Source organism: Monodelphis domestica, chromosome 8 (assembly GCF_027887165.1).
Source record: "Monodelphis domestica isolate mMonDom1 chromosome 8, mMonDom1.pri, whole genome shotgun sequence".
In the NCBI taxonomy this organism is placed as follows: Eukaryota; Metazoa; Chordata; class Mammalia; order Didelphimorphia; family Didelphidae; genus Monodelphis; species Monodelphis domestica.
Window position 1 is genome coordinate 41451364 of NC_077234.1, and position 15058 is coordinate 41466421.

General features: G+C 40.1%; 1 protein-coding gene across 8 annotated transcripts in view; it reads right to left on the reverse strand.

Moving 5' to 3' along the window:
* Nucleotides 1-3183: 3183 nt before the first annotated feature.
* The window catches only part of ZMAT3 (zinc finger matrin-type 3), a 48950-nt gene continuing 37075 nt past the window's right edge, over nt 3184-15058 (reverse strand). For all 8 annotated transcript variants that reach the window (XM_007501956.3, XM_056807717.1, XM_001362351.5 and 5 more), the window contains one exon: nt 3184-11380. In XM_007501956.3, the coding sequence (XP_007502018.1) occupies nt 11172-11380 (209 nt within the window). In that variant the 3' untranslated portion in view covers nt 3184-11171. The remainder of the gene's footprint in view (nt 11381-15058) is intronic.

The following is a 15058-nucleotide window of genomic DNA, read 5'->3' on the forward strand; positions in this document are numbered from 1 at the left end:
TCTTAACCCTCTTTAAACCCGTTTTTTCTCCCCACCCCACTTCCTTATCTGTTGGGTGGGGTTAGAAATGGAGGGGGCCTTGGGAATTTCAAAGTTTATCCTCTCTTACCACTTATTAAAAAATATATGGCCGTGGATGTCAATCATTTAAAATGTGGCTTTATTGAGGGAAAGACAGAGACAGAGAGAGAGAGAGAGACAGAGAGAGAGAGAGAGAGAGAGACAGACAGAGAGAGAGAGAGACAGAGAGAGAGAGAGACAGAGAGAGAGAGAGAGAGAGAGAGACAGACAGAGAGAGAGAGAGAGAGACAGAGAGAGAGAGAGACAGAGAGAGAGAGAGAGAGAGACAGAGAGAGACAGAGAGAGACAGAGAGAGACAGAGAGAGAGAGACAGACAGAGACAGACAGAGAAAGAGAAAGAGGGAGAGAGAGAGACAGAGACAGAGACAGAGACAGAGACAGAGACAGAGACAGAGACAGAGACAGAGACAGAGACAGAGAAAGAGACAGACAGAGAGACAGAGATATGGGGGGAGGGCGGATAATTGTCTCAGTTGAAGACCCAAGACAGATGCCCCAAGGGATTACAAAGGAAATAATGCGGGGCACTGCCTGAAGCTGTGACCCAAGACAAATGTCTGACTATTCACAGAAAAATCCCCATTTTATAGGAGAAACTTGATGTAATCAAGTCTCCTAGAAGGAAAGACAAAGTGTAGAAGAGGTTTAAGTTGGCTTTACAATGAATGCATTCAAGCTTATTAACATCTTCAAGAAATTGGAGAGTAATTTCACAATAGATACATCAGCAAAGCAATATTTTATAGGGAGTTGGAGACAGATACAAAGGGGGACCTGGGGCTGAGGGAGGATCATTCAAGCCCTTGGGCTGGACCTCCAGTGAGAAGCTTCACTAGTCCAAATACAGGAGTCTCCTAGGACAAAGGATACTCCAGACTGGTGCTTAAGATTTGGTCTGAGGGGGCAGCTGGGTAGCTCAGTGGATGGAGAACCAGGCCTAGAGATGGGAGGTCCTGGGTTCAAATGTGGCCTCAGACACTTCCCAGCTGTGTGACCCTGGGCAAGTCACTTGACCCCATTGCCTAGCCCTTACCACTGACTCCTGCCTGGGGCAATTTTTGTAAGGAGGCCGCCAATCTTTAGACATCGACAACTTTTAATAACTTGAGAATAACACACTAATTTCTCACTTCATACATCTGTAAAATGGGGATGGTGAGCACCTACCGTAGAATTTCTTAAAAGAATCCAGATTTCGGATGCAACCCAGTTCTGAGGTTTGTCATTCATTCTGCAAGTCATTCTCTCAGGTCCCTTCCCTCATTTCCCAGACTGCACTAGACAAACTGCCACTAGAGAGGCCATGGCTCCCGCCCCCTCTGGGTAGTCTGCCCCTGGGTCCTTTAGGGTGGCCAGGACCCGGGCCTCAGGGGTCTACCTAACACCACAGTACACAGGCCTCCTTTCCAGTCTTTCCCCAAAAGAATGTCACCTCCTTGAGAGCAGGGACTGCCTTGTTTGCATTTGTGACCCCAGCACTTAGCATGGTGCCTAGTACATAGAAAGCACTTAATAAGAGCTTTTTTGCTTTTTCAGCTTGTGAAAATAAGGGCATTGGATAAGATGACCTCCAAAATCTCTTCTAGCTCTCAGGCCCATGGATGACCTGGTTTTGAATTAAGATTCTGCCACTTACTACTTTGGACAAACCATTTAATCACTTTGGGACTCAGTTTTCCCATTTGTAAAATGAATGTGCTGAACTAGTTCAGTGGTTTCAAACACAAATAGAAATGGAAGGGGGGAGCTAGGTGGCTCAGTGGACAGAGCCAGACCTAGAGATGGGAGGCCCTGGGTTCAAATCGAAATTCAGACACTTCTTAGCTGTGTGCCCCTGGGCAAGTCACTTAGCCTAGCCTTTAACACTTTTCTGCCTGGAACCAATGCATAGTATTGATTCTAAGACAGAAGGTAAGGGTTGGGTTTGTTTTTTTAAAGAAAAATAGACACTATTAAACCATACAGTCATATCCCTGCTGGTTGTATCCTGACTCAGAACACCACACATGTTTAGATACTCCTTTATTGAGTAATACATCAACACATTAAAATCAGGGAGGAATGATTTTAATCTGGTTCCAGCCACCCTCAGGAATGCTAGAGGCCAGCTGACCAAAACCTCTGGGTTAGATGACTGCCAGGGTCCCAGGACTCGAGCCTAGGAGTTTCCAGAGATAAAATAAATAAATAGCACTTCACACATTGCATTCTTTATCAACCTCGTGTCAAGCAAATCTATTGGCACCATTTTCCAACAGAAGTGCTCCTATCGTGTCTCTGGGTCACCTTTTGATAATTCTCACAATAGACCCACCTTTTTATTATTATATCTGTTATGGTGATCTTTGACTTCAATGTTACTATTGTAATTGTTTTGGGGTGTCCCGAACCATGTCCATACAAGATGGCGGACTTAATCAATAAATGTCATATGTCCCGACTGCTCTACCAACCTGCCCTTCCATCCTCTCTAATCCCTGAGATGCAATATTGAAATGAAGCCCTAACTGTGACCCTGGGCAAGTCACTTCACCCCCATTGCCTGGGAACAAATACACAGTATTGATTCTAAGATGGAAGGGAAGGGTTTAAAAAAAAAAAAGAATCAATGAGCTCAAACCTTTTCTCACTGGATCCTCACAACCAACCCAGGAGGCAGATACTATTATTATTTCCATTTTACAACTGAAGAAACTGAAACAGACAGAAGTTAAGTGACTTGTCCAGGGCCCCACAGCCAGAGTCTGAGGCCAGATTTGAACTTGGGTCTTTCAGACTCTCATCTCAGCCCTCTATCTACTCCAGCATCTAGAAATCTTCAGGTGAATCTAAATTTGCAAAATACCATGAGAATAGATAGCTAGAAGGAACCTTAAAGATCTAATTCAACCCCCTCATTTTGCAGATAAAAAAAAGGAAGACCCAAGTATGCTAAAAGCCTTCCCCATGGCCAGAGGTGGAAGCATCAGAAGCAAGATCTGGACCCAAGTTCCCTCACTCGCGTTGGTACTCTCCCTACAGCATCACATCGCCATATTATTAACCAGTATTAAACGTTTCTTTTGCCCTTCAGTCTCCAAATCATGACCAAAAAAAGGCAGGTGAGGGTCAAATTATTTTTATTAAATTGTGACACAAAACGCCTGTTATAATTTCAAGCCTTTTCTAAAATGAGGACAGAGCACTAAGTGAAAAGAAGCCAGTAATAGCAGTTACATCTTAAGCATCTTTCAGGTTGTATATTAAGCAGTGATCAAAGGAAACCAAATGACCCCTTCCCCGCCCGCCCCCCCAAATTAAAGAACAGTATTAATTTCACAATTCACATTTGGTTGGTTTTAGTCCTAACACCTTTTGTCATCTGTGCAATCCCCAAACACGAGAGATTTCTCAAACGGGGAGTAAGCATGAAGCCCCCAAGTCTCCAGGCAACATTTATGGCAAAACATAGAGGACAAGATACACTTTCCCACTGTTTAGATTGAACTCTTCAGATTGCACTAGAGAAAGAACAAAGGAGCTCACTATGCCGCCACATCAATGGTTCTTTCCAATCCTACCTGGAATCTCACTGAAATTCTGTTCTCCAGCTCAAAAGCATCTCATTGCTAGAGTCAGGGCTTAGACCTAGAAGCAACATCGGGAATGCTTTGGGTTCTGGGGCATACATTCACTGACACCGCTTTTGGGAAAGGGTAAAACTAGGGGCACATGGTACGCTGTCTACCATACTCTGACCTAGTCTGGATAAGGCATTACGAAGCAGATGTAGCAGACACAGATCCAACGGCCACGATGCATCGGGGGGAGGGGTGGTACCCCTCTTTACACAAAGGTAAACATCAGCAAACGCAGAATCATCGTTTCATTCTTGCAAAATGGCACCCTGAGTCACAGAAACAGAGAAGACTCGTGTGTTTTAAAGCAATAAGATGACAAATGACCTCCCAAATTACAATGGGATTTTTATCCTTAGGAGAACCTAAAATAAATAAGGTGTTTCCCATCCAGATTCAGTGAACAACCATAAGCTGGGTTCCAGATGGGATTTGTTCTCAGATGGTACCATCCATCACGATACTTGAGGCTTTGTGATTTTGTTTTCTATAAAAATACATCATATAAAGAATAAATATACACGCAGTGAGATACATTGATTTTCACTAGTGAAGGAGTCACTAACGCACACTTACAGAGAAAGAGGAAGGAAGAGAGTAAGAGGGCTATTTGGAATGCAAAATAAGAACATCTTTGAAAAGGCAACTGTTGACACTATGGCTTCTAGCACTTAGAGAAAGGAGGAATGAATATGGTGGCCAGTGGCTTCTTCCCCTACAGAGGGTTCAAAGTACCTTTTTTTGGTCCAGACCTGTGAAGTCACTAGTATAGCCTAGGATCACACAGCCAGTATGTTTCAGAGATTGACTTGAACCCAGGCTGAGTCTTGGGTTGTGTTATCTATGATAACATGCTGCCTACTGTGGTAAGACTCTGGTTGTTATCTATGATTACATCTTGCCCCTCTGAAGTAACTATATTAATCTTTCAAGGCTTAAAAAAAAGTTTCTAAAAACAATTTTGCAATAAATAATAAAATTCCAATAAGTAAAACACATTTTCTCATCATCTTTTTTTGTGGGCAGTGATCAGTGGCTTTGAAACCGAGTCAAGGAGTACACATTAGGGATTTCTAAGATTGAATTCTGGCTCTGTTTCTCCCTCACTCACTAAGCCCTGGGCCAAATCAGTCAGGCTTTGCCCACCAAGTTGACATAAATAATAAAATACAGGGATGTGCCATGGAACTCATTAATGTCTGAAAAGCCCTAGAGAAATGCTCTATGTATCATTAATAAGACTCATGACTTGGAATACAGCGTGAACAACACTCAATTATCCACCCTAACCTCTGCCAAAGGAGTTTTGACAATGACAGTTCTTGGTCAATCCAAACACTCTACTGAAGTCAATGGTGTCCATCTTCCAACGGCCCAGACTTCAAACAGCTGAAACTTGTTCAACTAAAAGGGTCAGTGTTTCACCTCATCTCTCTATTCTCTTTTGTTCTCAGACAGAAAAAAATTTCAAGGCAGCAAAGCACCCTACAGAAGGGTAACAAATGAGAGAAATAAAAATGGATTGGATGAAGCTCAGAATTGGATAATCAACCCTAAATGGCCAAGAGATGGGCAGGACCCTAAGTTAATTCCCAAAGGTCAGTTTAAAAAAAAATCCGAATAAATGAATTCTTATTTTTTATTTTTAAGTTATAGGAAACCTGACAGCATTCTTAAAATGATCACAACCAAGGAACGTCTTGATTTGGTGGGAATTTGTCTCCCTAAATCCCAGACACAAAGCAAAAGCTTGAAAAATTACAGTGCAAAAGAGGATTCATTAACTTCTTACTCATTGAGGTGACATAGAACCTTTAAAAAAAAATGCTAACACTTTAAAGGTAAAAGTAGGTTCACAATATGGGCTTACACCTTGAAAGTTGACAAATAAGAACCGAAAATGAAATGGCGGGGCAAGGAGCAGCTAGGTGGCTCAGAAGGTAGAACCTGGGCTAGAGATGGGAGGTCCTGGGTTCAAATTTGACCCCAGACACTTCCTAGTTGTGTGATCCTGTCACATAACCCCTACTGCCTAGTCCTACCACTCTTCTGCCATAGAACCAATACAAAATATTGATTATAAGACAGAAATTTTTTTTAAAAAAGGAAGAAATTATCCCTGATCCCAAATTATATTTAAAGATGAATGAAAAACATGTAAGATAAAAGGGGAAAGGGGATGGCTATCATGGTCACTGTGGGAAAACTGGGTTAATTGTCAGGAGTCACTTTGTCTGGTCCATCTGTAGTGAAGACTATTTATTATGGGTCAAACTAAGATCGTGTACAATGGTAATGTTGACATAAAGGATTACACAAACCTACTTAGCTCCAGGTTGTCGATCTCTGAATCAGAACTGAAACCAGCCCAGGACTGGCACAGGCTTCATCAGGTTCTTTCTTGAGGTTTGTGAGCACCTGCTAAAGGCACTTGTAGTCTGGGCTTAAAGCAAGCTTCTTGAACCCACTACTACCACCAAGGGGAGGTGGGGATGGGGGCAAAGGCACACACAGAGTGGTGGTGAGAGACAGAGCCTGGAAGCTGGGAAGGTCAGGGTGCAGAATGCTGCCTCTGACACATTTCTTGGTGACGACTGCTAAAACTACAAAGCTGAAGAGAAGGGTCCACTTCCTTGGCAGGGGGAGTTTCTTCACCTAGATTCTCTATCTCAATGAAATCACCGATTCAACCCACACCCCTAGCCTACATGGCAGAGGGGACTCCTCGATGAGCCTCAAAAATGAGGAGAAAGGGTCCATCTAGGGGCCATTAGCAATAACAGTTAACTCTGCATCTGGGAACTGGAGAAGAAGAAATTCAACATCAAAATGAATAGCCTGTGCCATTTGGAGGAGGGGTTAGGGAATCCCAAACCCTCTGATTTCATCTGTGTATGGAACCTTTGGTGTGGAAACAAACTCTGCTAATTCAGACTGATGATTTGTAATCCTAAAGATTTGTTTAGGCCAAAAAGGCCCCCTAAGTCTTTGGTACAAGGGCACAAAGCCAAAACAAGCAGAAATAGAACTTGAATCAAGGTTCTTTTGACATCAAGGCCAGCCCTCTATTTACCCTACCATGTTGCCTTTCAATGATCACTTTTTAAACAGATATTTTTATTATCTGTAAACTTCAGGAAGAAAGATTAGGCTATTTTTAAAATAATAATTTTAAGCATAAACAAATTTAAGCACTCAGTCATTTTTCAATTTCCATGTGCAAGTTTCCACTAAACTTATGCTAATCAGTATAACAACACTAATTAACCAGTTTATACCCATGAAACCAGTAATATTAATAGAGTTGCACTGTCTTGGCCAAAGTCCTCCAACCTGGCCTCTCAAATGTTACTTTCAGATGTCCAACGTTAAAATCTAAGGAAGTAAATGACTAAAATTCCCCGGCTACTCATCTAAGAATAGGCATAAATCTAGGAAAATAAGGGATACTTTGATGTGCCTTCCAGGAAATAAACTGGCAGCAGTGCTGCCCGCTTTACAGAAGCCTCTTCAGGGCTATGTATCCATGTGTGCAGTCTTCTATGTTCATTTAAGCAGATTTGAAGCCCCCAGGCTTGAATTTAAGCTCGCTGGGGCAGGGATTTTTTTTTCTTTGTATCCCCAGAGTTTAGCACAGTGCCTGGAACTTTAGTAAATGCTTGTTGACTGATCTATGGGAAGGTTCCATGGCATAGAAAGACCTGAAAACGTTAGCTATTTAACTTGCACAGGGTAGAAATGAGTTGCAATACCCATAACTCTTCCCTGTGGCCACTCTCCAAAAATCTTATATAGCTTTATGCTAAAATTAAAAGGAAAAACCAAAAATGAAACTAGTTTTCTTAAGTAAACAATATATATACATACATATATATATATATATATATATTAAAAATACAGGATTAAAAAAAAAACTTTAAACTTGAAGCTTCTGCCTAAGTACCAATTCTAAGTCAGAAGAATGGCAAGGGTGAGGCAATCAGGATTTAGTGACTTGCCCAGAGTCACACAACTAGGTAGAATCTGAGGCCAGACTTGAGCCCAGTCCTCCCAGTTCCAAGCCTAGTGTTCTATCTCCTGTGCTACCTAGCTGCCCCAAACAGCACAGGATTCAGAAAGCTTCCTGGCACCTCACAGACTCCACTGAAACCAGAAAGGACAAGGAAATGAAGCAGCATGGACCTGTGAAAAATGGACGTTACACCTGTTGGATATAGCACATGATAGCTAAAAGAAGGACATACTCAAGTTACTGCCTGTCTTTGTGAGAAAAGACCACATTATATCACAGATGTGATTTTCTTTCTATTTTAAAAACTTCAATGATTGAGCCGTTTAAACAGGCCAGTTCCTTTGACAACTGGAAGATCTTTGCAGCTTAGCAAGAAACAGTAGCAGAGATGCTAAAATATATCTTGAGGCCAATATTTGAACAAGGATTTTTTTTTTTGCTCAAAATGGTTTTCCATTCTTTCAGATGACCCTTGAAATCTACTGACTTCCTTTGAATAAACCAGGGATCTTTAACCTTTTTTGTTGGCATGGACACCTTTGGCTGTCTGGTGAAACCTTTCTAAAACTAATGGTTTTGCTTTAAATGCATAATATAAACTACAAAGGATTACAAGGAAACCAACTGTATGGAAATAGAATTATCAAAATATTTTTGTTCAGAAAACAAGTTCACAGACTCCAGGCTGAGGATAGCTCAAACTAAACATTTCCAGGACTTTAGGCCCACAATGTTTCTTCCAAAGAACACATAAGTGAGCACTGTGCTCACTATACATGCACACATACACACTTCCCACAAATACTAATATGAGTCTGGGGGGCACCAGGACTGAAAGAGGAAGGGAAGGAGGAAGGACGGATGGACTAGCAAACCTCTCATCCCATTGCTCAAAGCACCACCAGGAATCTGTTTGACTTGAGGGAATGTAGTCCCTGGAAAGGAGGGGCACAAGCATGAGAATTTACAACTATTGTGCAGACTTGTATTAATTCCAAGATATGCTACCTAGTAACTTTTGTCGTTCTGCTTTTAGAATATCATGCATGTGTAATTCATTGCAAAAACAGACTCCTAACTGGAATCTGTCTTTGGGATTCTTCCAATGGGCATGGAATGGAACCACTATGAATGATAATGAGCAATGCTTGGCAGAAAGACTCTAGAGTCTGAAAGAGTAAGACTGAATTGTTACAGGCAAGAACATGCCCAAACTACTGGTTCTTCTTTAGTGCACAGAAATTATAGCTGGGAAGAAATTATAGGTAGCAAAAGGTAATGCCTTCATCCAACTCTCTTCTTAAAAGTTTTTTTCAAAACAAGGCAGAAGAGGGACCAATGAACCACATTTCCATGCTCCTAACAGGCATTAATACCACTGGGAATGCACATTCCTTAAACCTTCTAGGCTCACCCTTTCATTTATAGATGAGAAAAACAGGTCCAGAGGGAAGGTTGCTTGCTTAAAGTCACACAAGTAGAAAGAAAACCATAAGTAAATGATAAGTAAGTATATTTCCAGTGTGTAGAGCAGCTGGAAGGTTAGAGGCAAAAAACTTGATTCTATTTTATTTCCAAGTGCTTAACTAAATAAAAGTGCAATCCAACTTCTGTAAAATAAAATCAGCATCCAGCATTTTTTCCCACAGTGCTCTGAAATCAACTAGGCAAGTTCTCTCTGGGAGCTAACATATAAAACTAAATAAACATCCTTACAATAAACGATAGAACTAAGATTCACAGAATTAAATGGCTAGCACAAGAATATTACAGACAGACAGTCAGATAGATCTTTAGCAGCAAAGGAAAAAACTTACTGGTCATTGGGAAAGACCCAAAACAACCCTCAATTTCTCATTTTTGAGACAAATCTATAAAGCTGATTTTTCTTAAAACAAAGGGGCTGAGAGATAGACTTCTAAGAAGTCACAAAATTGATCACCCTCCTGTCTCTAGAAAAAAAACTCTCTCTTGATGCCTCTACCATTTTTCATAGAAAGTAGGCCCATTGGATATCATCTAATTGTCCCCAAGTTCAAGTATAAAAATGAAGAAACTACAGTACTCTGAAATTGATCTCATATTCTACCTGAAGGTAAATGGAGAAGGATGAGACATTTTTTAAGAAAAGCTGAGGGGCATATTTAATCAAATGACCAACAAAAGATGAGAATTAGCAAAATGATGCAATCTAAGCTCAGAGAAATAGTCACTTAAGGGAACTTTTAGCCATGGCCCTTTTTATTTTAAAAGGAGAAAAAGGTTAGAAAAAAAGCAGTAAAGGTACAGTCTTTCTGAGAAATGAAGTAAATGTTTTTATCAACACCAAGAAGCACTACATCAGTTACCCAAGCACCTATAGAAGAGCAGGAGAAGGCGGGAGCAGGGCAGTCAGAGGGGAAAGAGGAGTTGCAAAGAGATACCTAATTCAATGACCTTACATGCATAATATTCTAGAATGATTGTGGTCATTCCAGAGAAAATAAAGTATAAAAAGCCAAATGCTGTGTACTTCAAATGCAGAAATGGTAAAAACTAAAATACATTTTTTTCCTGCTTTATTTACAGAACAAAACATAGCTGGTACCCTTCAGAACACTGAGAAGGTCCAGCATAGCAAATATAGTGGGTAAGCATGAAATCATTCATAACATCCATGAAGCAGTCCAAATCTTATGGCCAGAAACTCCCACATAAGTGCATATTATTACACAACATAATACAATCCTTGGATTGAAAACTGGCCAAGATTTTGCCCATTTTCTGAAATAATCATTCATACACACATACACACTACCATTTTTATAAAAGCTCAGAGGTTAAAGTTGTATAGACTTATGACATTCACAGCATAGCTGAGAACTACATAAAATCAAGCTGATTAAAATTGAAAAGTGTCTATCTATGAAGCAGATGGTAGTGGTAAAGAAATGGAAGGCAGGCAGAGATCAGAAACTAGAAATGAAACTTGGCCAAAAGGAGGGTGTATTCAATATGTTGGGGTTCAATGAAATTCACACAATGGAAGACCGTTGTAATTCTATGAAGAAATCACATTATAATAGGAATTAAAGTGTCAGGAAAGACTCTGAAGCCATTTGTACCAATCATCCTACTCATACGGCACCAAGATGGTAGCCCATATAAAGGCATGGAGAACTGAAACCTATACTTCCCTGCAACTCGTTACTTTCCAAAGCTACTCTCCCATATGGTAAGGCCACATGCCTTCTGCAGATTAGCCAAATAAAACTAACCTGAAAACCCATCATGACCCAAAAAGTTCATTCTTTTTAAATCAGATTTTAATGCCTCTAGGTACCATTAGGTTTACACATATCTACAGAGAAGCAGAGGCATGTTAGAAATGGCCACAAAGCAGGACAGGTTGACAGAAGGCAAAAGAAGCAGGCAAGACAAACTGCTTTATCTGAAAACTACAATCAGAGCAATGAGCATCACTATAAGTATCCCAGATTCTCCATCTCGTTCCTGTACCGCTGCTCGGACACCTTGCTCTTGTGTTGTTTACTTTCTAAATGCTGCCGAAATTCCATCTCTTCACCAGCCCCAGCATTACACATGGAGCAGTAAAACTGGCCACTGGGGGTGACACACATGGCAAGGTCACGGGGAATCCACTGTCGAGATCGGGGATTGAAGTAAGGCCCTGTAGAAGCAGACACAAAGAGATAAAGGGTAACACAAATGAGAGAGTTGGGCAAGGTTTCAGAAGTACACAGTCAATAAATAAAGACACAAGTCATATGTTTCTAAGTTTAACTTTAAACTAGACAAAATGTGTAGCGAATTATAATAGCTATCGTTCATAGAGTGTAAAAAAGGGAGTATGATGCAAAGGAAATACATATTTCCTTTAATCCTCACAACCACCTGCTGAAATTAAGGAAATTTAGATTAGGAGAGGTGAAATGGTTTATCCAGAGTCACACAGCCATTGAAGATCTTGGGCAAGATTTGAATTCAGGTGTCTTCTAGACTCCAAGCCTAGCACTTTATTCCCTACACCACCTAGTTGATAAAAAAAAAAAAGAACTCAGTGATTCCATGCCTCGCTGTTGTATAAAGGTGACCTCAGTCTACTGATGTCAGTGAAGAACAAGTTCCTTTTGGTCCTATGGAGCTACCAACGCTTCAAGTATGGTCCTAGTCAAGTTTCTCCTGCCCAAGGGTCAATCTAGCCTCTGAATGATGAAGTGTCTGGCCATGGTGATCCAGGAAGCAAATATCCTACATTTTAATTGCTCTATAAACATGAGCTCTCTGCCATTTGCAAAGTATATCCTTGACAATAATCCCTGAGTCATGGATTCACAGGAGGTAGTATGAGTATTAATATCCCTTTTTTCCAGCCAACTGAACAAAATTAGAGGTAGGTTATAGTCACACAATTATTCAATCAGAAAAATCAGAACTCAAAACTCAAGTCTCCTGACTCCAAGTCTGGAGCTCACACCATGACACCAAACTTGGTCCTTGCACAGGACAGAAATATTCAACCTCCTTTTTAAAAGGCTACACTTCATCCAGTACCCAAATGTCTAAACTGTTTTGGGACACTAAAAAAAAAAAAAGCATACACAAAAAAGCATAAGATGCCAGGAAAAATACTAGAGAACTAAGCAAGCACCCCTTTCAAGATCCAAGTCACAGAAAGTTCCTTTTAATTCTTGTAAGATCTTCTCCATCTCCCCTGCAAAATAAATGCTTCACATTAATATGAAAAATGCCTAATGACCTGAATTTCTGAACAGATGGGCTCTGGGGGTCATGAATTTCTTCTTCCTGATTAAGCAAACCCATAAGCAAGATCAGGTGATAAACTATACAACACAGAAGATAGAGTCTCTCATCAAAAAAATAGATGGTAGCAAAGAGCCTTCCAGATGGTAAAAATGATTTTGCAATGCAGGGAGCCCAGACTTACAAGAGAGCTGACAGGCACCCCAAAGAAGGGGCAGGTCAAAGAGGGAGATGAGCACAGCTCTTAGCATCACCAGCTGCTTACCATGACTTTCAGAAGCACTTTCCTGTAACAAAAAAACAGCAAGTTGCCAAGTCAAACCAATCACCCGGTTCCTAAGATGGGAGCTACAGCCTACCCAAATATCTGCTCCTCTCTATACTCCCTCAGAGGAATCAAACCTTGAAATGTTAAAGTTCGATTCTACCATCTTAGATTTAACCGGCGGGTCTTATCTTCACAAACCACCAGACCAAGGATTGGCTTATCTCATCTTTTTTCCAAAAAGTCCACACACTATCTTCTTCATCAGAATGAGGATAAGAACTAGATATGCAATTCCATCAATGAGAGTTCCAGAGAAACACTGAGAGTGCAAGGGGCTTGCCCAGGTATTACCTGTCCAGGCCAGGACTTATTGAGTAATTTTATAGATGAAGAAATTGAGACTGGGTTGGGCTTCACGCCTTATGCAGTTACAAAATCCTAAGTATCAGAGGCAAGACTTATAGGTTCATAGATCATAGGATCACAGATTTCGAGCTGAGAGACCTTAAAGGTCCCCAAGTCCAACACTTTCATTTTACAGAGGCTGAGAGATATTAAATGACTTGCCCAGGGTCACACAGCTAATAAATGTCGGAGGCAAGCTTCTAACTCCCATGTCCAACACTAACCACTTTGAACATGGGCCTTCCTGGCTTCCAAACTAGATGTCTATCCATTGCACAACATTGACTCTTTTCCTTCTTCATCCCTTAATTTTTTTTCACCTCCTTCCTAATCACTGTCTTCACTCTTCATAGTCTTTGTAGACACCCTCATTGGAAATCAAGAGCAGTGAGAAATCACTATAAAGCAACGTAACTGAATTCTAAGCCTACCTTAGATTCAAATGTCTTGGTTCAAATCTGACCTCAGACACTTCCTGATCGTCTGCCTTAGAAATAATACTTAGAATTGATTCTAAGACAAAAGGTAAGGGTTTAAAAAAAAAAAAAGTCCCACTTCCCTTCATTTGATAGAAAATTGTTCCTGAGACAAAAAGTGACTGATTCCTCCGCTCATTACCTCTATTTCCTCACTTCCCACTCACTTCTCAAATCAATGCAATCAAAACAGCTCTCTCCTAGGTTCATGATTTCCATAAATATCTAACCTAATTCTATTTTTCCATATCACACAGCCTGGAATTATACCTCTAATTATGCCTCCTACGGTGCAGAAAGAGGAGCTCAGATCATAAAACTAGACTCAAAAAATTAAACCACAACTGAAGAAATGTAAGAACCATCTTTGTTCCAGAGGACCCTAACTGGTTTTTAATGACTCTGTGGTACTAGGAACCACTGATCCTATGTCCCCATCGAGAAGTTCAAGAGGGACTTGCATTCAAGAGGTAAGAATCTGAGAATAAGAAGTAATCCTGAGCAGGTTACAAAATACAGTATACTTCTCCGTTTTCTGTGGGGAGGTGGGAGATAATGGGGAAAGAAGTGGTGCATAGAGGCAGGTTTAGCTCTTCATAAATCAGTTTTGTTTCATTGTTTTTACTTTGTAACAAGAACATATGCTGGTGAGGAGAGAAGAATATATCAGAATATGGTCATAGAGTTTAAGAAGAAAATAAAACCCTAATCCTGAAAGAGGCAAGTTCAACCTATTTGTATAGCTAAACTCAAACCATCTCATTGGCAAATATTAGAGGAAATCGACAAAGAAACTGATAAGGAAACCACAAATGTGAACAGTTAAAATATAATGAAAGGAATCAGAATCCTAAAAAGCAAACCACATTCTACTTCTCACCCAAGCTTGAATCAAAGGTTCCAATTTCCTTCAGGAACTTTTTGGTCCCAAAGTAATTTCATTAGCATAAAAAGCATGAGTAACTTGAGAGCAGGGACTGGGTTTTGAGTAGATAAAAGGAAATATGTGTCAAGTGCTCTATGAACCTTAAATCATATGAATTCTAGCTATTACTATAGATAATAACTTACAATAGTAAATATTATTATTATTTTACTTACTTTTTTATCACTAGTGCATAAGATAGAGCCTGAAACATAGTAGACATTTAATAAATGCTTACTGACTTATAATTTCCAGTCAATATAGCTTAGACAGCTGCCTAGGTTCTGAAAAGTGAACTGAATGGCCAATTTTCTCAATATCACTCTCTATCTCATATGTATGTATATATATATATATATCCCCTTTTTAGACTGGCTTTGTTATTCACAATGAAATCTATTTGTGGAACAAGCTATTTATAGAAAACAATTTATTCAGAAATTATAGCATTTACAATATCTTCCAAAATACAGTCTACTAGAAAGTTATAAAAGAAATGAATACAGTAAG